At 42.4% G+C, this 24,866-nt stretch overlaps 1 protein-coding gene and 1 long non-coding RNA gene across 5 annotated transcripts in view; one reads left to right on the top strand and one right to left on the bottom strand.

The window, feature by feature from the left end:
• Window positions 1-21,948, top strand: part of PRKAG2 (protein kinase AMP-activated non-catalytic subunit gamma 2) — a 154,288-nt gene extending 132,340 nt beyond the window's left edge. For all 4 annotated transcript variants that reach the window (XM_015852865.2, XM_015852864.2, XM_015852866.2 and 1 more), the window contains 11 exons: window positions 6,327-6,436; window positions 13,428-13,509; window positions 14,172-14,230; window positions 15,496-15,541; window positions 16,192-16,246; window positions 16,717-16,843; window positions 17,487-17,652; window positions 17,976-18,013; window positions 18,680-18,826; window positions 20,242-20,335; window positions 21,179-21,948. In XM_015852865.2, the coding sequence (XP_015708351.1) occupies window positions 6,327-6,436; window positions 13,428-13,509; window positions 14,172-14,230; window positions 15,496-15,541; window positions 16,192-16,246; window positions 16,717-16,843; window positions 17,487-17,652; window positions 17,976-18,013; window positions 18,680-18,826; window positions 20,242-20,335; window positions 21,179-21,210 (956 nt within the window). In that variant the 3' untranslated portion in view covers window positions 21,211-21,948. The remainder of the gene's footprint in view (window positions 1-6,326; window positions 6,437-13,427; window positions 13,510-14,171; window positions 14,231-15,495; window positions 15,542-16,191; window positions 16,247-16,716; window positions 16,844-17,486; window positions 17,653-17,975; window positions 18,014-18,679; window positions 18,827-20,241; window positions 20,336-21,178) is intronic.
• LOC107308767 lies at window positions 21,832-24,799 on the bottom strand. Its single transcript, XR_001552905.2, has 3 exons — window positions 24,602-24,799; window positions 24,199-24,276; window positions 21,832-23,562 (listed from the first exon to the last, which is right to left on the bottom strand). It is a non-coding gene; the product is annotated as an uncharacterized LOC107308767 (long non-coding RNA).
• Window positions 24,800-24,866: the final 67 nt, after the last annotated feature.

Below are 24,866 nucleotides of genomic sequence, written 5' to 3'. Positions count from 1 at the left end.
ATTGCTATAATCTACCTACAGTTACTTTACTGATCTGAACGTTTCCAGAACTTAGCAGGGTGTTGGGAAGAAGGCAGGTCTGAAATATGTTAAGAAACGTGCTGCTTCCAGAGGAAATACAGCACTTGGGGGTAGTGTTTTTCTTAGCAGTTCTTGAAACAAAGCTTGTCTCTCCGTACTGAGGCTGTTTGACTATAGATGCATGCAGTAATGAGCTTTACTGGGGCTGTGCTTGGAGCAGAAAAACCTGACAAAAGAAAGGCAGGGGGGTTAGGAGAAAATCTGCCTACGGAGGAGCTACACCAGCGTCTCATATTAATGTATCATCCAATCAATGGAATACAAACATAACTATGTTAGGGCAGAGCTGAATTTGACATTTGGCACCTAGTCTAGTTTGGCATCAAGACAGAGCTTTGGGAAGCCTAAATAACTCAATCCTTTTAGGAGTCGCTCATGTCTGACGTGTTTCTGTCTTGAGTTCTTGACGTGCTTGAGTTCTGCTCTCCAGCATATGTTTCCTGATGTTAATATCCAGAGGTTTAATACCATCTTTGGTTTCTCGGGTTGTGGCTGGCATCTCTCAATCTCAAAGAGTGTGTTTGCATTCCAAACTGGCGATGCCTTAAATTAGATCCTTGTTTGGGGTGCTTAGGGAAAAACCATACTGCCTGTTGGCAACTTAATTATTAGGCTGTAGGCTGTCCCTGTTCACAAAAGCTCAGTGATTTGGCTGTAGTCAAAGTACAAAACCCTTTGCTTTGGCCTTAGCTTAGTCTAAGTGATAGTGGGCTATTCCAGAGGTGCACAGTTGGACTTTTGGTCCTATTTGCTGGTTCCCCAGGTAGTTCCCAAACTATGCAGCTTTTGCTTGTAAACAAATAAGCTCCTCTGCCTGCCTGGACAAGAAACCTCAGAGCTGCTATGATTAGCTCTGGAATGTGAAGTTTCTTAAGCTGCTCGTTGCATTCTGCCTCAGATCTCAGCTTATTTGCTCATGCAGTCTGCCAGCAGAGAGCAGTGGCATAAAGGAAGTGTTGACTTCCCAATGCTCCCCATTAGGACATCTTCATTCCAAAGCTTAGGAGCAGAACCCAGTGCAGGGTTTTGAGGTGTGATGGCACAAGGAATGCTGGAAGCAAGCTCTGGATCTTGCATTATTTTTTTTTCAGGCAGTTATTTGTATTACTTTTCTTTTAACTGTCTCAGCTGTTATTAGTTTCATGTACCTATTCTTTTCCCCTTGCTTCCTCTACTTCCAGAACCTCCACTTGTGGGATGATCTATGCTAGGGGAGCACGGCTTTGGCTTTCTAATAGTATCTGTGCATGTTCCTGCTTTCTCAAGCGCACCTCCTATCAGAAGTTCTGTATTCTCATTGTAATGAAGAATTCATCTTGAATCACTGGAGAAACTCCTGATACTGATCTGTAAATGCACTTCCTATCACTTTGTATCAGTGTCCTACATCTGTGAACTCAGTGTGATCTTTCCTTAGCTGCCAGCTCACGCATTCTTTTACACTGGGGTGGGAAGCATCCAATCTGCAGCTTGTGTGTCGTGTAGCCTGTGGCTGCATGAATAATGCTGTGTGGTCTGCCAGGATATCTTTAGTTTCTCTGCAGCTTTCTTGCTTCTTTCTTTGCATCCTCTTCTTCTGTTTCCTTGTGTTTGAAATCCTTTTGACTTGTCATGGAGCAGTCAGTAGTTGCTTTCTGTATATCAGGCTAAATCACTCCTAAGGTCAGAGCTAGTCCTTTGCTAGCCTTGCTTGCTCTGTTAGCAGCAAAGCTGTTCCAAGCGTGTTCTAAAAATGTAATGATTTATCTCCTGCCTCTTACAATAGGCATCTTTGTAACCATCTCTTTCCACCTTTCCCATTCTTTGTTACCATTAGGTTTTGACACCCACGTCCTCAGTCAGATGATCTTTTTGGCAGTGTTTGGTCGTTGTGGGTTTTGTTTTTGTTTTATTCTGAGAACAGCTTCCTCATGAATGAACATCAATCAGATGATACAGTCAAACACCACTTCTTGTTCCGTGCTCGTCCTTGTGCTAAGTCACTATTCTTTTCCTGCTGAGTCTGACATTGATTCTGCATCTGGTGTCTTGTTTCTTGTCTGCTGTTTTTGGGGCCATTGTTCAGGTCTATCAGAAGGTGTCTTTACGTTCATCAGATAAGTGAGACTTACTAAAGCTGAAAGCTCATGTCCTAATGGTGAGGAGTTTGCATGGGACACAGTGCCCTCCTTCCAGATGCTCCTGAAATCACATTAAACTTAGTGTGACTGGATAGCAGTGCAGAAATAAGGAATGTAACATATCTATAATATAGGTATTGGTTTTGTATTAAGATGTTACTTTGTATGATTGAAGCTGGAAGACATGTGTGGTCCAGGATCTCAATCCTGGGCCAGTCAGACGTGATGGACCACAGGAAAAGACACCGTGTGGTTTGCAGTAAACACCTCTGAGAAACTTCCTGCAGGTTTCTATGTGACAGCATTTGGAGGCTTTTCAGTATGTGTTGACCATATGTGTTACTGCACGTTCCTGTTCTCCATCTGCAGGCACTTCTCCAAGGCATTCCAATGAGCAGAAATCTGAAGGGGAAGCTGCAGTAGGAAGTACGTTGTGTGGTGGTAAAGGTGTGAGTAGAACTGAAGGTATCTGTACAGAAGACCTGAAGGAAGGAAGTTTCCCTTTTAATATACGGGTCTACAGATGCTAGCTCCATATTCTCTCTCTAAATAGAGGGTTAAACTTAGTACCGGGTCCCGCTGCAATCTCTGAGTCAGTGTTGCTCAATAGTTTCTCCATGTTTTTCTAAAGAATAGTTAGCCTTTAAAAAATAAAGTTAAGACGTGTCTGATGTTGTAGAGGAGTGGGAGAGAAGAAGGGAGTAAAGATTAAGTGCACTTAAGTACCTAAGTTAGGGGAGTGTGTTTGGGGAGAATACATGGATGGGCCTTTTAGACTTTAAAGAATGTCCTCTTGAAGATTTATGAGCAAGTTATCTTGCAAGAAATAGGCTTTCATGAGGGAACACCAAGACAGAAATGCACCATCAGTCATAGTGCACTCTTTCCCCAATCCCTGCTGTAGGTTGAGGTGGCTCCTGCTGGGAATCTGCTGTCTGTGAGCAAGTAATATTCAGATAATGAACTGTAGGAAGCTGCTGTTTGGCTGGAGGCAGCATCCTGACTCGTGCTATAAACATAAGCTGAGCTCCAACAGATGTACTTCCCCAAGGCTTCTCTCCAACTGCCGTTGCTGTGCCAGGGTAACTGTAATTGTCTGGTGACATTCCATCTTCACACTTAATGCAGAAGTTGTTATAGAATCAGCATGAGAGGCATACATCAACCATCTGACCAAAGGAGAAAGAAGAAAATTGATAGGGACAGCAAAGACAGCTTGTGCTTGGCACTGCTGCAATTCAGTTCAGCTTCCAAGGAGAAGCATTTAAGATCTTGTTCTCAAAATTACTGTAGCATGTGGTCCTTCTGTGGTGTGATACAACGTGGGGCATCCATTACTGTTAGGGCGCTTCTGCAAATCTAATTCTGGATACCTCAGTCACTTCAGGCAGGAGAAGAGATCCTGTATTGCCTCTTGGACAAGTAGGTGTGCATCACTGTGCTATCAACACCTGAGCAGACCACTGGTTTGTGGTGAAAGAACAACCAGCATATACACATAGTGCTGCTTGTTGGGAAGGTGGTCTTCTGTGCTAAGATGTGCAGAGACCGAGTGGGGTTTCAAGTCAAGCAGGAATGCATTTGTTCTTGTCTATCTAAAGGGAGTACTGCTTTGCAGGTACTGGGTAAGGCTGCAGTAGCTTAACAGCTGCAAAGAATGGGCATTTAACAAAAAACAAATAAAGCCAAACCTAGAAGATAAACAGTTAATAGATTAGAAATATCTTAATGGAGATTAGGATATCTGTATTTGATTATTTGTGTTTGCAGTGTGATGGTGGCTGTATATGAACAGGCTGTAAGTCTGTCCTCTTGAAGGTTAGAGGAACTGTAAAGAAGTGCCCAGTCTGCCTGTGCTGTGCAGGGGGATGTGTGTGTAAGTGTGTTCATAAGGTGTACCAGGTCTTCAGCTGGAGACCTCTCCTTTGAGCAGCTGCATAGGCTGATAACCACCATCCAATATGCATACAAAGTATTGACCTAAGGTATCACAGAATCACACAGAATCACAGAATGACCCGGGTTGGAAGGGACCTCAAGGATCATGTAGTTCCAACCCCCTGCCTGGCAGGGCCACCAAACATACACATTTACTAGATCAGGTTGCCCAGGGCCCCGTCCAACCTGGTCTTGAACACCTCCAAGGACGGGGCATCCACAACCTCCCTGGGCAAGGTAGCTTTAAACAATCCCAGCTGGCTGAAGTGTTTGTAAAGTCTTGGAATATACTTTCTAGTAGACACTTGACGGACCAATTTAGAACATACGAAGTGAATCTGTGCTGCTTATGTTCTGTGTGTTTAGTTGGTGGCTAATACAGCAGGGCATTATACTCTTCATAGTATAAGGGGCTTCTGTAGAAATAAACCTCAGCTGTAGCTGGACAATTGGATCCTTGTTGAGATTCTGGTTCTCTGGCTATTTCTGAGTGTTAAACACGGTAGTCACACAATCGCTGTCGTGTGTATCTAAACACTTCTGACCAACCTTCACTCCTCAGTGAGGGAACAGATTTCCTTGTGGTGCCTGATGTGATTTGCCTATTTCAGACCAACTGATTGAGCCTGGCAATGTGTCACTACAAGTTGAAGTGCAATTACTGCGCTTGTTATAGGAATATATTACATTTGCATAACCGTTGGTTTAATTGTATTGAGCAGCGATGTGCCCTTTGTGAGGTTTTCTTCTGCTAAAAATAGTTGGTCGTTTTGCAGTTCATCAATTTTCAGATGTCTTCCTATGCTTGTTTCTACCTGTACTATGCTTATTTGTATAGAAGGTAACGTTAAAACAACAGAATCAGTAGAAAATCCAACTTCAGAATGAGAACAGAATTTCCCCGGGCACCTATGGCCAATTCTGGGTATGTGGTGAAAGCTGTGGAGAGCCTCAGATTCAGTCAGCATGGGAAAGGGACTTGGTCTGCAGGGGATTTCACAACTGTTCAACCACAGTCTTGCTTGCCACAGCAATTAGAAGGTATGTAATGAAAGAAGCAGGAGACTAGAAGTTGCAGATGAGAGTTTGCTGCTCTGTAGGACTGACTGTCATAGCTCTTGTGGTGCTATGGAAAGACATGGGAGTGCACTGTTTCTCTAATGGTTACTGATCATGTTAGTTCCCAGTCTTGCTTACCACTCCAGGACTGGTTCTCACTGTGTACTGACCCATTGGGAAAAGACCTGAAAGTAAATGAGGACTTATTAGGACTGTAGAACAAACCTTGTTCAACCTCATTTGCTGAATCCAACAACTGAGTTTCTTCTGCTTCCTCACAATTAGAATGTCCAAGTTCTTCCTGCACGTTATTACAGGGTTTAAAGGCTGTATGCCTGATAGAGATGTTAACTTTGTCTGAGTTCTGGGTACCTGCCGTGAATAATGGAGGGCTTAATTGCCTTTAGAACGTAATTGATAATAATGAAGTTAACATACTGCAGCAAGTGTGAAGTTTGCATGTATATACATCTGAACTCTGACAAAGGCAAAGCTGATTTAAGTTAATATAGGCTGGGTGCTGGATCCTGGCTACAGAGATACATGTTTAACAAGGGGAAAAAAACAACCAAACTAACACTTCTGCCCAGATGGATCCTGACTTCATAAATGACAGTGTGACGTTTGTGATGTGGTTTGTGAGGCAGTTCAGGTAGAGCGATGTGATTGTGTTACCTGCCTGCTGCCTCTACAGAAAACAGAGGGCTCCAAGAGGTAGAATGGACAGAAATGAGATCAGAGCCTTCCTCGTATAAGGAGCTTGAGTTAGTTAAGTCTGACGCTACTTTAGTTTCCAACTGGCTTTGTCTATACGTAATTGTGATTCAGGTGCTTAGTATGCATGTTCAATATTCATTTTAAAAACCAAATGCCTGAATTATAACTGCTCCATACTGAAATCCTTTCTCAGTAGGGGAGAACCACGCACCTTGTGCTGTTTAATGTGAAAGGAAAGAGGAGTGGAATGCAAAGTGCAGAACTATGAACTGTCTGTCTAGATCGGAAAGTGTGAGCTTGAGTTCTGCTTGAGGGATGTCCTTCTGCAATGGTGTTGAGTTGATTTGGCATGCTTTGAATTTATTTTTTCTTTGAGGTTCTTTAAATAAAACCAAATGTTTTTACTTACAGCACTTGAAGAATCGGAAAGTGACATTTATGTGCGATTCATGAGGTCACACAAGTGTTATGACATTGTTCCAACGAGCTCTAAGCTTGTTGTTTTCGACACTACGCTACAAGTGAGTATTCTTCTTTCAGTCTGCCTTTCCTTGCAGTTCTCTTTATGAAATGGGACTGTGTTTCCTGAGTGTTAAATGAAGTATTGTCTCCTATAATGCTGTGCTTTGAATATGAAAACCCCATATTGTTTCAGCTGTATCTTTCAGGTTACACTAGTGGAAGATGGTTGGGGGTGGAGGGGGCTGCCTGGCTGAACAGAGTGAGGAGATATAATTAGCAGCTACAATCACTAACGAGATTCTGAAAACCCCAAATTTATGTTCTCTGTGACTGTCAATATGTGTAAAGATATCTTAGATAGAGCTCTGTGTGCAATAGTTAAGGTCTCCAGGTGTTCTGAGCTTGTTCCTGCTATACTGGTGAGATAATTTAGGACTGAAATGGGTGGCTTAATGATGCAAATTACTGCATTCTCCAGAAAATTAGTTTTCAGCTTTTCTTTTTTGCTTTTAATCAGTAAATCATCATCTGCTAGACTGTTGGCTCTGTGGGAAGAGTTTATTTGCCAAAGGATGGCAATAGCTGCCTGCTGTAGAGCTGGGTGATCTGTTCTGCAATGTGCTGCAGCACTGTGGCTTTCCTTATTTCCTGGATTTTGCCATCAGTGTTTTTTGAGGTGGATTTTTTTGGTCTTCTTTTAATGATTTTCCAGCTGTGGCTTAAATAAACACATTAAATAGTCATGGCCTGGGATGTACTCCTCAGGCTACAATCTTCCACTGTCAGAAGGACATTTAATAGATCCTTAATCTCAAAATGTTCCTGGAACCATCTTCCATATCAGACAATAACATGTAGTGCAAGATCCTTAGTGCCATGGTCTAAAAGATGGTAAGCCTACTTGCACAACAAAAAATAATGTGATATTTGAGAACGTTGCTCACATTGAGTTCTCAGTGGGCACCTGGGCCAAAGGCTTGAGCCCCATCATTGTTGCAGTTAGAAAGATGAACTTTTCCTCCTTATTACAAAAGCCAGTTGGTCCTGGAAGCCAGCAGGCTGAGTCACTCATTCCTTTTGGGTTCCCTGAATTTCCTAATGAACTGCAGGATATGTTTTTAGACGCCAACCATTCTCACTGCTGCTGTGTTGAGTAATGCTGTTAATGTAAAGAAGTGGTTTAATCTCCATTTAGTGAGCCAATGTGAGGTAATGTTTAGAGAAATGGTTCTGGTGAATGAACCTTCTGAATGTCAATCCTGTAGGAAAATAGGTAACTCAATGAAAAATGTTTTACCTACTTTCTACCAAACCCCTGTTTTATTTGGGTTCCTTACTGACCGATGTAGATCGCAGCTGGCACAGAACAAAGGACCTATGACTGTGGGGTCATTCTCAGTAATAGAAAATCAGTTTCCCCCATGTCCATGAATCTTGTCAAAGGGAGGTGATCTTGTAGATACGTCTTCTTCATCCCTGGATGTTTCACTGCCACCCAGGTGAGCTTTTCTCCTAATTTAAGATCAAACAGAAAAAGCCAGGTGCCATAAAGTTCTCACATTTTTAACAGTGAGAAGTCTTAAGCGGTACATGGTAAAGGCTTACACTAAATGAGGCAGAAAAGTAACCTACCAGCAATTGATGGAAGAATGGGAAGAGTAGAGCTGCGTTGTTTTCTGATGCGATCCTTCGGAAGACTCATTGGGTTCATATCTGACTGCAGTACCCTGTCTCCCTCTACTGGGCAGAAATCACAGCACACATTTACCCTGCAAAAACTGAGATAATAGAGAAGGTATTTCAAAACTGTTGTTAAGTGTAGGGAAAATGAGATGTTATGTCACGTGACATAAGCAATACTGGTGAAGCAGCATCACTGGTAAGTGTTAAGTCTCGGTATTTTTGGAGGGGTTTAATATGAAGATTTGTAAGGAATCTTCCTTTATCCTTGAATAAAAGGATATGATAAAGAGCAAAGCTGACGGGAGGCCTTAAATAGCACTATTAGTAGCTAATTAGGACCTTAGCACAGTCTCCTCAGTGCTGTTATTGATCAGAAAGCCTGGGGAGGCCTTTTGATTCCAGCAGCTACCACACATCTCATTTCTCCTAGCACACCACTCTGGTCTCATCAGGAGTGAGCCTGTGCCACTGGCACCTTTCTTACACTGTTGTGAAAGCAGTGATAGCTTGTACACTTGAGTTAGGCATGCTTCACCAGGAGAACATGCCACGTGCTGCAAAGTTGAACAGTAGATATGTTAAATAAGCAGTAGACAGAGCTGTGGTCTGCTAACCAGCCTGAGGCCAGCTGGCACAGCTCTGTTAGCCCCAGTACAGCAGTTTATGTTCCTTCCTAAACTTGAATATCTGCATGTAGTCTGCCTACCTGAAGTGACCCATAGCCTGTACTAACCCTGAGAAATGGTGACTGTAGCTGGGGAAGTGCTAATGGCACAGTGCACGTTATTGACTGACTGTGAGCTGTTCTTTTAGGCTTTTCTCTGCAGTTGTAGCCTGTAAACGTTTGCTCCTCAAATGTATTGAGCTGTGCCTCCATGCTACAGTTCTCTCCTGCCTGCAGGACTGGCTGGTTGCCTGCATGTGTTTTCAGCACAGTATTTGGGTATCTGTGTCTTAATGCATTTAATGTGGCAATGTTCTGGGGCACTAGTGTCATCCAGATCTGCATGTGCTTTATATTTGATGGTATTAACTGACAGCAGGTGCATATAACGATGCTTAAATTCATGTATTATTATTATTTCATGTACTAATAAAAATTACTTTTCTATTGAAACATCAAGATAAGGCTTCAGAATCATAGAGACTCTTTGCCTTTCTTCTGTATTGAAGAAATCTGCACGATTGGTTGACTTGATCACATTATTAAGCAAAGGTTAAATTATTGGCATTGCTAATAGACCTTGTCACTAAAATAGGCTTTTGTTGGTAATTATCATTTACCTGGAAGAGCTCAAGTACTTATTTTTCTTCTGCATAACTAGAAAAATATGTGGAATAATCTTCTAGAAACTTCTTTGCTTTAACAAGCTTGAAGTAAATCTAACTTCTGCTGAGCATACAAGGGATTCCACATCAGAAGAGTAGAAGGGGATTTGTATTTCTCTTCCTTGTGCTGACTTCAAGTAAATAGGGTTTATTATTCTTGTTTCCTTCAGGTCATTCTTGACTCTCTCCAAGGTAATGAGACAGAGCAGGCTTCCAGGAGGAATACTCTAGAGTTACAGCATCAGAGCTCGATTCCTGCAGCTCTCAGGACCAATAGGAGGCATTCACTCCTTGATCCTGGGGAAAGATAGTGCGAGTTCCTATGTACCAATTAAATGGAAATGTCTTAGTCAAGGCAGGGTGTAGCTGGAACGCTTGTGTTTTGCTCAGTGAAAGTCATGCATTGTTCTTACTCTCCCAGCACCATTCCTGCCAGAAGTGACAAGTTCTTAATCTGTGACAGAATTTCTGTGCCCTTTCCAATGCAGTTGGCCCAGTGGTTCTGCTTGTGAGGCTTACTTTCTTTCTGACTCCTAGCCCACTTCATCACGGCATGTAGTAACAGAAATTCTAGCTTGAAGTGGTTGCTTTCTTAGAAAGCAGATCTATGGTTTTCAGTTATTACATACTGTATAGACAGGTGATAGCAGATGCTTTAGACCAGTTTCAGATCACCCAAGAAAGGGAGAGATCACAATCCAGTAATAAAGAAGGGATCACTTCCCCCTTCCCAAAGCACAAAACACTCCAAAGGAGGTGATCTCTGAGTAGAGATCCTCCCCTTGTGGCTGATAGTTCTTAAATCAGGTTAGGGAGGGATGACCCCAGGGTTGGCCCCTTCTGGTTGCACATGTGTGTTCCTTCTTCTGGTTTAGGCCACGACCTAATGGTTCCCATACACATACTACAAACAAGAAAGCTCAGTCTCCCCTCAAATAGCATGGAAGTAAGTATCTGCAGTGTATGTATCTCACTAAGGTGGAACAGTGGAGTTGACTAATCATGGACCATCGTCTGTCTCAAGTCTTGATGGGATCGTGTAATGTTAGAGGGAAGACAGCCTTTAATAGCTGGTTACACTATGGGCATCCTGATATCCAGTGTCAGTAAAGGCCTTGGTTTGGTGTCTATGGTTGGATTGGACCTTCTTGATGCATGTGTGGGATGGGGGAAGAAATCTGTGTTGGCAGAATAATTGGATGGAAATGTAGAACATGTACTTGCATCCTGTAACTTGAGAATAAGACTCTAGGTGTCTTTCCTAGGAGTTTTATGTTGAATCATCTAATAAAGGGTGTTACTCCATCAGCTCCTGCATTTTAGTAAGCTCTCACTGACCCTTAGTACATCTACTAAGAGTGTTTCTATTCCATGCCCGGTGAAGACTCCCAGTAAGCCAGTTCATAAGTACTGGACTGTATCTGTGTTATGAAAGAGGGCTCTGACTTGGGAAAACAGCTCCTTAACAGAGTATTTTTGTGTAACTTAATGAAGTGAGCTGGACAATTACAACTTAATTTGAAGAAAACTTGGAATTTCGTGTTGTTTAATATCCTTCACAATGTTTCGCTCATCACTTTTTGAGAAACATTAAGACAAAACAGTTAATAAACCCCTCCAAATGTATGTGTTTCTGTGCAAATGGACTGTTTACTGACAGTGGGTGTCGCTCCTAGATTATAAACTAGGATATGCTTTTCTCAGCTTCCATCTGACTGCTTGGAGACCTAATGATGAGATTCCCAGGATTCACCTCCCTGAAATGTCTTTGTTTCAGATGGAGTTTGGGGAGAACTACTTCATCCTCAAAGGTGTTTTAAACGTCATTGCCACCTGGGTGTGAATAAAGAGATATTTACTGTGCTCTTGGATTGTCAAGGTGATGGATGGCTGTGGGCTCTGAGATGAATTCTAAAATCCTTTTTGCCAGCTTAGCTTATGAAAATGTTCGTGCTATAGAAATAAATCACTTGGAGATTATAACTTCTATAGTTCTTTCTAGTTTAAAGCTGTTACCCTTTGTCCTGTTATTATACACAATGACAGAGTCCCTCTGCAGCTTTTCTGTAGGCCCTTTAGGTATTGGAAGGCTGCTATAAGGTCTTGTTGAAGCCTTCTCTCCTGTATAGCTTGGGTTGGAAGGGACCCTAATGATCATCTCATTCCACACTGCTGAAACAGGGGTGACAGCCACCAGGCCAGGCTGCCAAGGGCTCCATCCAGCCTGTTCTTGAGCTGTTCCCCCTTGTCCTATCACTATCAGATAGGTTGGTCCCCTGTCCTGTTTCTGAGTTCCCTATAAACACTGGAAGGCAGAGCAGAGGGTGTCAATCACTCTGCACTTCCCATTGTGAACATATAAATGCTTTCTATCACTCAAACATGGAATTCTTTTTCCTTTCTTTGAGGAGCTATGGAAGCCTGATGCTAATAGTCAGCTCTGCACTGCTGTGCTACTCTCTCACTCCCCCTCCTTGAGCACAGGGGAAGAAAATACAATGGAGAAATGCTTGTGGGTTGAGATAAGGACAGGGAGATTGTTCGTCAGTTGCTGTCACAGGCAAAACAGACTGCATGAGGGAGATGAGTGTAGTGTATTGCCTATTGATAACAGGCCAGAGCAGTGAGAACTAGAAGCAAACCAGGGGAATGAGGGCTGTGGTCAGTCTTTTAATGCTTTGTCTTATCTGCTCCTCCATGGTCACTCTCTGCCCCTGCTCCATGTGGATCCCTCCCATGGGATGCTGTCCTTCCCAAACTGATCCTGTGTGGGCTTCCCACAGGCTGCAGCTCTTCAAGCACTGCTCCAACATGGCTGCATACCACAGAGCCCATCCTTCAGTCACTGCTCCAGCACAGAGCCCCATGGGGGGCTGCTCCCCCAGGTCTCCTGTTCCACTATGGGGCTGCAAGGGGACAGTGTTTTCATTCTTGGGTCTCTCCTTGACTTTAGTTTCAGCCAACCCTTCTATAGCACAACCAGCATTTATCACGTTGGATAACAGCCATACCACAGGGTCCTGGAAGGTCTCTTAATGCTGCTCATGCTGCTAATCTTTCCTGTCATTCCCATGCTTCACAGTGACAGATTTGGAGTTGCTGTGTTTCTTCTCTTATCTTCCACCTCTTTCAAGTTAACATTGGCACTGAGACCACAATGCTGAGATGTGCTGTTTCCTCTGAGAAAGAGGAGTAGTATCATCAATTTGGAGATTGACTGAAGCATCTTAACCTCAGTGCTGTTCTCTGACTCTTATGGAAGACTCGGGATCTGAGTTGCCAGTGACCTCTTACAGTGTGTGATGGCTGTTCTTAGGGGAAGATACAAAAGCTGAAGTTTCTTAGTTTTGGGCACTCTGAGTATTCTTTTTTTTCCTTTCTTTTTAATGAAGACCCATTAGAACCAACTTACTTTGCCCCAAGCTGGAGTCAGTCTGTGACCTCACTTCTGTCTCCTACGTGCTCCCCAAATCCTGCTGTTAGCTTTAGCTGTGCCGTGTGGGAGCACTTGGTGCATCTGCCTGGAGGGTTTCAATGTGGTTTCAGTATTCCTGTTGAGTTAGCGTGCTCCCATGGTGCATATCCTAATGCTTGTTACACTCAGCTCCTCCCTGTGTCATTAGGGTGCCTTAATACCTCTGGCATCTTTCTATTTAACCACAATCTGAAAGTATCAGTGTGTAAATGCTGTCTGTTCAGCTTGCAGTCATCAAGCAATTGCAATTGGTACTTCTGTGGTCTTTGGACCAAAGAGCGATGCCGTGGATATAGAGATGCTCCTTCATCAGAGGTTCTCATGTGGCACATTCACATAACAGGACGAATCAGATCTGGTTTTGCTGAGTTTTTTAAGCCTTTTATGGAAGTAAAAGGCTTTAAGGTCTTTGTTTGGCAGTGCATGTGGTTTTTGTTCTGTTCTGAATAGCAGCTACCTCTTCAAACTGTGTTTTTTCCTAGTAACTGTGGAAACCCTCCTGCTGCTGTCTGGTGTGCTAAATTAAGAGCAAAGATTTATGTAGCTGCTCATTCTCTTTGCAGGTAAAGAAGGCCTTTTTCGCCTTGGTGGCAAATGGTGTGAGAGCAGCTCCGCTGTGGGAGAGTAAAAAACAGAGTTTTGTAGGTAAGTTGTTGTAACATAGTTGAGTTGTATTTGAGTTTTCAGCATGCTGCAGGAGGTGGTCTGGGTTTAGAATGGTCTGACATCCTAAGAGATGCTGGTGGGTTTTTTGTTTTCTGTTGTGAGGCACAAAATGTTGTTAGCTTACATAGTTTTGCTATTCTTTGACTATCACAGTGTCTCTTTGAGGTCTTAAGCTTCTAAAGTTTGTCACCTAGTGTCTGCCTTTCCCTGTGCACTTAAACAGTCACAAAGAAAAGAAATATGAAAACAGGAACTGTGTAAAGAAAAGTATAATACCAATATGCATGTGGTTTTCTGCTTGTTCTCAGTAAGGTGCACTGTGAAATCACTGAGTACCAGAACTAACTTGGAATGCCACGGATATTATATCCCACTGGGGAAGAAATAGATTTTCTTTTGTGAGACTGAAAGAAGAGAAGCACATGGGTTGTGGCTCTGAATATTAATTCACAGTTGTATATTTTTTATTGTGAAGTGTTGTATCAATGTGAACATTTACATATGTAGCAAATAGGGAGCATGTTGCACAGATTTATTATTAATTACATTATAGAGCATGACTTTAAATGGAGAAAATAACTGAAGTTCTGTATGTTAAGTGTATGTCTGAAGCACTTTCTTTCTGTATCGCTTTTTTGTAGGAATGTTAACAATTACAGATTTCATTAACATACTGCATAGATACTATAAGTCTCCAATGGTGAGTATGATGTTAAGCCTCTATCAGTTGTCATACAGTACAGAAAGTGAAGTGTCAGACCGCTTGAAGGGTGGGTTGTAATTATTGTGTCTGGAAGCTTAGACATGTCATGAGTACACATGGAGTTTTCTGGGAGGTAGTAGAATGGTATGTGGATACTTCCATTCCTGGCTGTAGCCATTAAGGTCCTATGAGTTTGGGCAGGTAAAATAATTGTCTGCTTGTCTTACACGTGTATAAACATGAGGAATTTCCATAATGAGCACTACCATTAATTATGTTTTCTATGGTGCTTCACCATGAGAGCCTTGGGTTTGGGTACCAAGCTCTGTTTGGTACTGCAGCTCTTGTTCTGTGCTCTTGGTGTGAAGGACCTGCAATAACCTATTCATTAAAAACTAGGCATAGTAGAAATGTATGGAGGTGAAATACTTGATTATTGATCACTGTGTGTGTTTTTGTCCAGATTGTTTCAATGCACATGAATTAATATTAATCAGAACTCCATGTAAATGGACAGTATCAAACGATATTGTATTCAGGGCTGGAAAGTGCTTAAAATTGTAAGAAAGAGTTAGTTGTATTTAAAAGTCAAATCTGTATCTGCACAGTGGCTCATGTGTTTTTGTTAATTTATACCTTTAGAAGTAAATCAGCGTAGTCTCATAACTGACACAGTTATTCCTGAAGGAATATGTGGAGCTGAGCACAAAGCTGGCTTATGGAGCCTTGGGGGGAGTGAGAGGTTACTCGCATTTCGAAGCGGTGCTTTAGAATGAATGAGTTAAACTGGTTAAACGTGCACAAAGGTTTTAGTTGCGTGGCTGAGTTACACAATCGGTTGGAGATCGCTTGGCTTCAATTAACTGTAATTTAAAAATTCCCATTGGCAGTCGGTTGATGAGATTCTCTTGCTTACATGTTCATACAAACATTTACATCCCTTTCTTGTTCCTGTCGATGCCAATTCCTCACTTTGAATTAAAACATGCCTAATGTGTTTTACTGGATAGAGAATCAACAGTTGGATGAAACAGGCTTCTGAGATATGTGGATGTGGCTCTGGGCAGCCTGGTCTGGTGGTTGGCAACCCTGCACGTGGCAGGGGGTTAAAACTAGGTGATCATTGTGGTCCTTTTCAACCCAGGCCATTCCATGATATCAGGCTTCTCAAAGTTAAGTCATCATGCCTGTTCATTCAGAGATTAATAATATTGTTAATGATTTGGGGTTTGAAATTAATATTTTCCATCTGTCTGTTGTAGGTTCAGATCTATGAATTGGAGGAGCACAAGATAGAAACCTGGAGGGGTAAGATCATTTACTGCTCAGTTGATAAAGTCTACTACTACTGTTAAGTACAGTGGATTTTTAATTAATCATAACATATTTTTCTCCACATACTTTTAAATAAAAGCAGGAATAATAAAAGTTTGTCTGCTTCTTCCTGGTGCTTATCTTTTTCTACCTGAAACAATACACGAACTAGAGTGATGATGCTATATATTCCTTTACTACTTTCCCCTGTTCAGTAGCATCTCGGTTTTGCTTAAAAAGAAATGGAACTACACCAGGGCGTTGTACCTGGAGTGGGAATGTAACTGAACCGGGATGCAAAATGAATAGGTGGCTGTAGGTATGGAGTGAACTGAGAGTCGAGCAGCCAGTTATAACACAGATATATCTGAGCGCAAACCAACCCGCTCAGAAAAGGGGAAATTGGCAAATGATTTGCTGTGGTTGCAGTGACCCCTGGTGGTCATCAGCTCAATGCTGTTAGAAGTTCAACTTCACTCTGATGTCAACATAGATGCACATTAGTGGTAGATTATCTGAAGTTGTTATGTATGATTGTCTTCCCTGTTCATTTAATTTTGTGCTGAGAAATTCATGAAGTGCTTTTACAAAACTGCTGATGCTTTCCCATAGAAAATGGTAATAGTTTGTTTTTCTATGCACAGAACTTTATTTACAAGAGACGTTTAAACCTTTAGTGAACATCTCCCCAGATGCAAGGTAGGATTTTCCTTTTCATTCTGTTTAACTTGAAAGAAACTAACTCCATTTCAACACTGAATTTTAAGTCTTCTCTTGTACAAACAGCTTCTATTGTAAATGAACTTCTGGTTCTTGCTTTTAGTCTCTGGAATAGACTTATGCCATTTAAAGTAAGCTGGGGAGGGAACTGTAGTGATTATCTCAAACTAATTGCACGTAATATCCTCAGTAGAATCGCCACTGTGAAGACATGAACAGGTTGTTCAGTTTAGTCATAAGGAATGTGTCTGAATGGAACTACTTGCATGGAATACCCTATAAGAACAATCAGTTCATGCATGTAGAAAAGATCATTTGAAATGCTTTAACTTGTGTAACATTTAAAGGTGATGCTATTAACTGCATCCTTGCTATGGGTTTGTAAACCTGTACTTGATGTTATTCTTCCCTGGCTACCATTCATTAAAAACAAATGCTTTTCTCCTCAGCCTTTTTGATGCTGTATATTCATTGATCAAAAACAAAATCCACAGATTGCCAGTTATAGATCCCGTCAGTGGAAATGCACTTTATATACTTACCCATAAAAGAATCCTCAAGTTCCTCCAGCTTTTTGTAAGTACTTGAAGTTCTGCTTTGCTTTAACTGTTTTTTTTTTGTCTTCTGCCCACCCCGAACCCAGGTAGACCTCTCCAAACAAAAACACCAGGGATACGTCAGGGCTTTTTGAGTATTTTGGTGTCATATTCTGGATGATCTCAGCTTCGGGAGCTTGTTTGATTACAGAAGCAGAATAATGACTCATCTCCTAGAACCAAGCTTAACTCAACTTGCTGTGCTGTGTGTTGGTCACAGGAGTGGACAGGAGGCCAAGCAAAGCAGAGGGATGTCAAAATGAGCATGCAGCACCCCACATCTTTGATGCCTTCTTTTTTCAGATTAACTGGGAATGCCATAGCTTAGGATCGAAAGATTTTAGTGATGGGTCACTACAGAAATAAACTGACAAGCAAAATAGCCAAGATGTGGAGTCGTAACTTAAAACTTGTTGGAACAGCATTAATGTTTCTGGATCTAGGCGTGTTTTGGCTTTATGTAAATCTAATAATAGATTATTGTAATGATCTGTAACTACTGTTTGGGGTCTCTAGATGGATGGATGGATATTTATTTCCTGATTACATATAAAAAACCTGGTAACAGTAGTGTATCATGCAGGAAACTGCGTTGTGTAAACATATCCATCTGCCTTTCCTAGATGTCAGAGATGCCAAAGCCTGCCTTTATGAAGAAGAATCTGGATGAACTTGGAATAGGAACCTACCACAACATTGCCTTCATACATCCAGACACTCCTATCATTAAAGCCTTGAATATATTTGTAGAGAGGAGGATATCAGCGTTACCTGTTGTGGATGAGTCAGGTGTGTGTTGATTCTGCTGTGCACAAGTGTGGTAAGATAAATGCTGTTGAAGCCTGGATTTATTTTATGTGTTTATATATAGTATGTATAATATTGTATGTGTGTATGTATAATCTATGTATATATGTAGATATAGAATGATTATGTAAGATATATGCTGATGGACCTGGAAGGATTCATCATGGGTGGTGGGTTTTGGTTTGGTTTGTTTTCCTGCTTTCCTTCTTAGCCTCTCTCTGTGTCATTATAACACATGAAAACAGGGCACAAGAAAACTAACTTTCTATTGGAAGCGATTTATTAATACCTATTTTTCTTTCTAGGAAAAGTTGTAGATATTTATTCCAAATTTGATGTAATAGTAAGTACACCTTTTAAATTCTATTAAGTGGTTTTTTTTTTTTAATGTAGTGAGCAATTAGAAATTAATTTGCTAACGGGCTGATTTTGTTATTTGGATTGTACTTAATAAAACAGATGTAAAAATGTACATTGAGTGGTAGTTCCAGCACAGACCAGGAGAGGGAGTTCGAGCCTGCAGATAGGAAAGGTTGAAGACACCTACCCTTTGTTTTCTGCTTGAATCTCTATAGCAGGATCTACTCAATGGGTGGTGTTCAGAGCAGTCAATGTCCTCACCTGGCCTTTGAAAAACAACACAAATGGTTTATTCTTCGAGTATATTCTGTATTTCCTGAAATCTATAGAACATCATCTTCCCTTTTTCCTTGTGGCAGAAGCAGGATGGGTGACATCAAGCCAAATACTAGAGAATGAAGTAGGAAGACTTTCATGGCTTGATGTATAATTACAAAACATTATTATCAATGAATCCAGTCTTTAGTATGGTGTCTAATGCAGTTGCATGCTTGACTGCTCCCAAAAACTACAACTGAAGAGCATCTGCTTTGTTTAATATGCGACTTGGAACAGACTTGGTTTACGTCTGAAATGTGTGTCTACTTGATGCCAAACTATTTGCTTTGTTGGGTACTTTAAGTAGTGAGCTGTGTGCCTTGTTTTTCAGAACCTTGCTGCTGAAAAAACCTATAATAACCTAGATATCACGGTGACACAGGCCCTACAGCACCGCTCTCAGTATTTTGAAGGTGTTGTAAAGTGTAGTATGCTGGAAACACTGGAGACCATTGTTGATAGGATAGTGAAGGCTGAGGTGAGTTTGCCCCCTTTTTTATTTCCCTTCCCTGTAAATTGTAATTGTCCTGTCAATCACAGAATTATCAAGGTTGGAAAAGACCTAGAAGATCATCTAGTCCAACCATTCCCGATACTTCCCAGCTAAACCATATTCCTCAACACAACATCCAAACGTTTCTTGAACACTCCCATGGTCGGTGACTCCACCACCTCCCTGGGCAGTGCATCCCAATGCCTGATTACCTTTTCCGAGAAGCAATACTTCCCAATGTCCAGCCTGAATCTCCCCTGGCGCAGCTTAAATCCATTCCCTCTAGTTCTATCACTTGTCAATGACTCGATGCTTTTTTTTCCCTGTTCTTTTTCTGTGGTTTATCCTATGATTTTTGTACTGGGACCTTCTTGCACATGGATGTGAATGACTTCAATTTTACACTGTTTTTTTTTCACCCTTGGGGCCATAACTGTACATGTGGTTACTATGAGTAGAATTCCCATGTTGTGAAAAACCCCCTCAGAACTTCCATGGGGTGATTCTGACGTGCAGCTTCCTGCATCAGCTCGAGCTTCTTCCTGAAACTCAGAGATTTCAGCACTGCTGATGCACAGATTCCAAACGTGGCCGATCTTATTAATATCTTCAGAAGCTTTAGGCGTTTGGGTTTTCAGAACAACTCCTACCCTTTGGCTCAGTCTAAACATAGTAAGGCTATGCAAAAATGAGTCAGTCAGAGCCACAGGGGAGGCAGTAATTGGTGCTATTTTTAGCTGCCAGACAAATGCTTGATCTCACTGGATGTGAAACAACTACATTGTCCATTATCCTTGAATTCATTACACTGTGAGAAGGAAGAGTGTGTGCATACACACATAGCCCTGTCAGAAAGAAAATGCAAAGCATATTCTCCCACTGTCCCACTCTTTTTGTTTCCTCACAGTGTCAGCTGAGTGTGACTCTGCCAATAACATTCGAGATCCTCTTTTTTGCTTTATCTGACCGGCAGTGAAGCGGTTGACCTCCGCAATAAATTCCCATCTGTATTAAGTCGAGACACTGCAGCTTTTCTTGCTGTCGCTTCTGTGAAAGGATGAGAAGGTTTTTTTCACTTCCTTCACAGTTACGTTTGATTAGTTAGACTTGAAGTCCAAATTCATTTAGGTAAGAAGTAAATCAGTACCGAGCTCTCAACTTTCGTTAGGCATCCATCCAAGGATGACCTCTTTGAGTTGGCTCAGCTACAGCCCTTTGGTTGCACAGCTCCCAGCTTGAGCTGGGTTGCAGTGCTGAGGGGCACTCTCCCATTCTGCAAGGCTTTTAAGACATAGATCTTGGCTTGTCTGCCATTTCAAATATGATTTTATTGCCATCAGACCTCCGTGTGCCTTTAGCTCTTATTCCACTCTCTCAAAACTGTTTTTCCCTCCTCACAGGTTCATCGTTTGGTGGTAGTGAATGAAGCAGATAGCATTGTGGGTATCATCTCCCTTTCTGACATTCTACAGGCTTTGGTACTCACACCAGCAGGTATGGATGTTGCCATAAGTCATTCAGTAGTGCTTACAGCTTGCTGGTCTTAGCGGGTATGATAACAATAATACACTGCTGACCTTAAATTTATGATAGTTTGATTATACTCTCCAAATAAGTGTTTCACTTCTCTGCAGGTAAAAGCCAACAAAGTGCTTAACTGTCAGTCTTTTGTTACTATTTGCTGTGTCAGACATCACCCCAGAGTGAATTATTCCAGTAGAAGTCTCTGACCTATCACTAAACTTGGTCGGGTCAGTCCTCTGGCTTTGTGATTAAGACAGGAAATGTCTTAAGATCACAGTTTTGCCTTCAAAGTACCAGGTTAAGGAGACAGAGCTGAACATTCAGGGGAGTTACAAGGGGAGTTCCCACTCCTGCACTCTGGGTCATGTGCTTCTGGTGTTTAGCATGTGGCAGCGCTCCCTCTCACGGGATCCTTCTATGAGCTGCTTTATCCCATTGATCTAATGGGAAACTTTGCTTTTTAAGAGCACTATGATGATTAAACTTGGCTTCCGGAGCTAGAAGGACAGGCTTTCAGCGTGGTGTATTGGGGGAGAGGTACTTCAAAGAAAGGCAGTTTGAGTAACTTCCCAGCAGAGTGACTTGGAGAATTACCCTGCCAATGAAATGAGAGGCAGTAACGGCCTCCAGGCTCCCTCAGCCTGTGAGCATTCAGCTGTACTGAAGTGTGCTCTTTATGGATCCTGTCCAGTCCTAAGGTTCGGGTAATGTGGGCAGACAACAGTTGCAGCATTCAGAATGAGAATTGCCGTTCCATGAGGCAAGTGCTGTATGCATAAGGAAATCACACATGCTCTCCTCTTCTGTTAACAGGTGCCAAACAAAAGGAGAATGAAAGTGAATGACTGCTGTGAATGTATAAACGTTTGTAGGAGAACTTGAACAAAGTTTCTGGGTCAAGTTTGTCTGGAGAACAGTGACTGCAATAGAACAGAGCAGGATGGGTGAGGATGTGTTTTGGGACTTAGTGATGGATGATGAGTCTATTCCCCCCCAGTGATGTCGCAAAAAATAAAACAAAGCAGCATGACAAAAAGCTTATGTTACAATGTAGGCTTGTGTTTCAAAACGTCTTCAGAACATTTTGCTGGAAGACTTCACACGATGTCCTTCATTAAAATGCACTGTATCCTGAAACCTTTTTCATTTCTGTATTTGACAGAAGTCACTGGTCAGCAATGGATATATGTGACATAAGGCAAGTGTATGGCATATTCATATCATAGTGCCTTATGTCAAAATACAGCAATATGTCATCACTGTTGCCCATCACTGTCAAAGGAAGTATTGTGTTAAATGAGACACTGTATTTGAATGTGAAAGTCTTTAAACCTAAACCAAATCAGTTTCAGTTCTCATTAGACTCGTCATAAAAGCTGTAATTCGAATATCAGTAGACTTCTTTAAAACTTTAATGACAGTTTTGTGTTAAATGTCGCATTCTGAACCGAGATGTAAAACGAGACTGATTTTAAAAACAGCTTTATTTATTTTTACTTTCATGACAATTTTTTACACATCTTTGGTGGATAGCTACAATTTCACCATATCCATTAATAAACTGTTGATTGTTATACAAACCAGTGGCAGATTTCCTCCTTATTTACAACATTGGAGCTATAGGGCTGTCGGTCAGACCATGTGAACTGGGGATTCCAGCATTGCTCTGTACTGTGCTATGCAGGCACCGTGTGGGAAAGGACGTGCCAGAGAACCAGGCTTCCCACTGTGTTGATGTGTCAACTGATGTCTGTACGACTCAAATGCAACTCTGTATTGGATGTGAGGGAGGCCGTTGGGGTTTTGCTGCTGTAAATGTACTGTAACGTTTGACGATGAGACTTTTATAATGGTAGATGGAAGAAATTAAACCCTCCAACTTCCGTTTGGTGTTTGTGGAAGCCCTTTCTTCAGATCTCGCTTCCTGCAAGAGATTGTGCTCCGTGAGCTGTGTGGAAAGGGATTATTGGTGGTAGGTTGGAATTTCACATGGTCAGCACTACCTGTAAACGCCATCCAAGCTGCACAGGTGTGACTTCTTGTAAGCCCGCTTGCTCTTCCAGCACCAGATTTACAGCCTTCCTTAGAAGGTATGGGATGGAATTGCCTAAATGCAGCCCTCCATCTCACTCCGCAGGAACAGCATTTTTCAGACCTACGTTAGGTTTGAGCCACTGATAGATGCTTTTTTTCCCCTCACATTATATTTAGCGCAAAGTCTTTTGGCCCTATTCCATCCAGACAGCGTTGTGCCTGTCTGCATAAATTAGCATGCAGGAAGCCAGAATGAATTTGCAGTTTTCAAACAAGCGTGCAAAGAGTCCCTTGTTTTAACATTATTACAAGTGCCCTGTGTGTGTTATGGACACAGAGCTAGAAGAACCATGGACAGCTGTTTCCTCAGCACCTCAAGCTTTCATCTAGGACGCTTCCCTTTCATGTAGCTCGCTAGGGAAGAACAGACTACATCTATATGTAGTGGTATCTATGGTATCTATAGAACTGAGAGCTCAGCAGTGTTGCCCCAAATTCCCTTTCTTAACACAGGTGTGACGATGTTTGCTATTGACCTGCTGCTGTGGATGTGTTTAAGTACAAGGAAAAGCCTTCATAGAACTATGCTTGCCATTATTCTTTTAATGAAGCTCAGCCCCTCGGTATTATGCACTATCTGGTGATGCCGTGAGCTCATTACTTTGGCAAATCGTCCTTTGCTGACACAGATTGTTTGGCTGATAAAAACACTTTCATGTCGTTTTACTTCTGGATTCCTTTCAGTTCAAAGATCTGAGGTCTGTAAGCCTTGCAGACGGTATTTGCTGTTTACTAGCAACTGAATTGCAACTGTTGAGTCTGAGTCTCTATTCATCGCCAGTCCTACGGAGTAATGCTCCGCTGGGAATGTTTGGGTAATGCAGAAAGAACCAACGTTGCTTTCCAAGGCTCGAGTTCTTGTCCTCCCAGCAGGCGAAGACTTTGACTGAAGCAGTTCCAAAACTGCTTAGAGAACACGCTTTGCCATCTTTCATCTCAGTTCAGGGTAAGCTGGAGTCATTCGGTTTCGGTCCAAGCAGAGGTGAAACCATGCGTGCTTAATCCTGCTGAACAACAGGGGCTGTCCGTGCCCAGCTCTCAGGAGCAGCCAGTTTGCTTCAGAACCTTCACACCTCCCACATTTAATGTTTGCTAAGGGTAACCTACAGGAGAAAATATCATTCTGAATAGCTTCATAGTACCCTTGGATCCACATCACGTGCGTTATGCAAAACAAGAATGTTCTGCAGACGATGCTTTTGTCAGTATTTCTAAGCAGACATTAGAGAAAGATGATCTTTGTCGAATCCATGAGGGGCCAGGGACAAGTGTGGGATGGAACTGAGTGTACTTTCTAACCTCAGTGGGCAGCCATACATATGGGAGCACACCCAGTGCTAACATTGGGTGCAGTTCAAATAGCTCCTCCAGTAGGTGCTGGTTGGCCAGAGGATCGAGCAGGTAATTAAAGTGCTAATTGCTTTTATAGGAACTGAATGTACAAGCCAGATGTGTTTTGCATTTGGAACTTGAGTAGCGCTGTGTCCATGGGTTCGTATGCACTGAATTGCCATAAAAACATTGAACTGCTGGGTTACGTTTCCTAGAGGAAATTCATCGCAGACACAGGCAACAAAAGGCCGATGCTTTCCCATTTCTCAGCCTCAACATCTGTTCCTGATCTCAGTGTATATACACGCTCTATTTGTGCCGGCACTCTTTGTTTTGGAACCCAGACCATTGCATTCGTTGACCGCATCTGTTGGGATGTCGTTTATAATAAAACGATTATAACTCACCAACGATTGGTTGTACTGGTGTCAGTCACTCATTGCAGCGTTCTCTGAACTCCTTTGTAGCTCACAGGGTAAAACACTCTAGGAATGAAGATGCTGGATTAGCACTGGGGAGGGGCAAAGGGGAAGCCCTATTGCTAATGCTGCTGCTGGGAAGCCACAACCTCAGCACGGCAGGAAAGCACTAAGACTTATCCCAAGTAGAAGTGCTATGATACAGGTTACTTAGCCATGGAGATCCTGTAACTCACAGGGTTATAGGGCAGGAGATCCCGTAATCCACAGGGTTATAGGGCAGGAGATCCCGTAACCCACAGGGTTGTAGGGCAGGAGATCCCGTAACCCACAGGGTTATAGGGCAGGTGGGATGGGGTCTCTGGGCGGCCTGATCTGGGGGCTGAGGTACCATTTGTGAACCATGGCAGGGCATTGCAGCTGGGTGATCTCCATGAAGCCTATAAGATGGTCCCATGGCACTAGTAGAGGTTCATGTTGAGGTTAGGACTAACTCCTTCCTGTGGAGGACAGTCACACTGAGGTGATCCCGCCCCGCTCAGCCCCTCACACCCCACAACCCAACCGCCGTCTGGAGGCGCACCACGGCGCACGCGCGGCTTTTAACCCCCATCCAACCAATCCCCTCCCACGCATCCCCTTAGCCCCGCCTCCTT

Source organism: Coturnix japonica, chromosome 2, assembly GCF_001577835.2.
Source record: "Coturnix japonica isolate 7356 chromosome 2, Coturnix japonica 2.1, whole genome shotgun sequence".
Classification (NCBI taxonomy): domain Eukaryota; kingdom Metazoa; phylum Chordata; class Aves; order Galliformes; family Phasianidae; genus Coturnix; species Coturnix japonica.
Note: the sequence above shows the minus strand (reverse complement) of the source record. Positions and strands in the feature narration are given on the sequence as shown.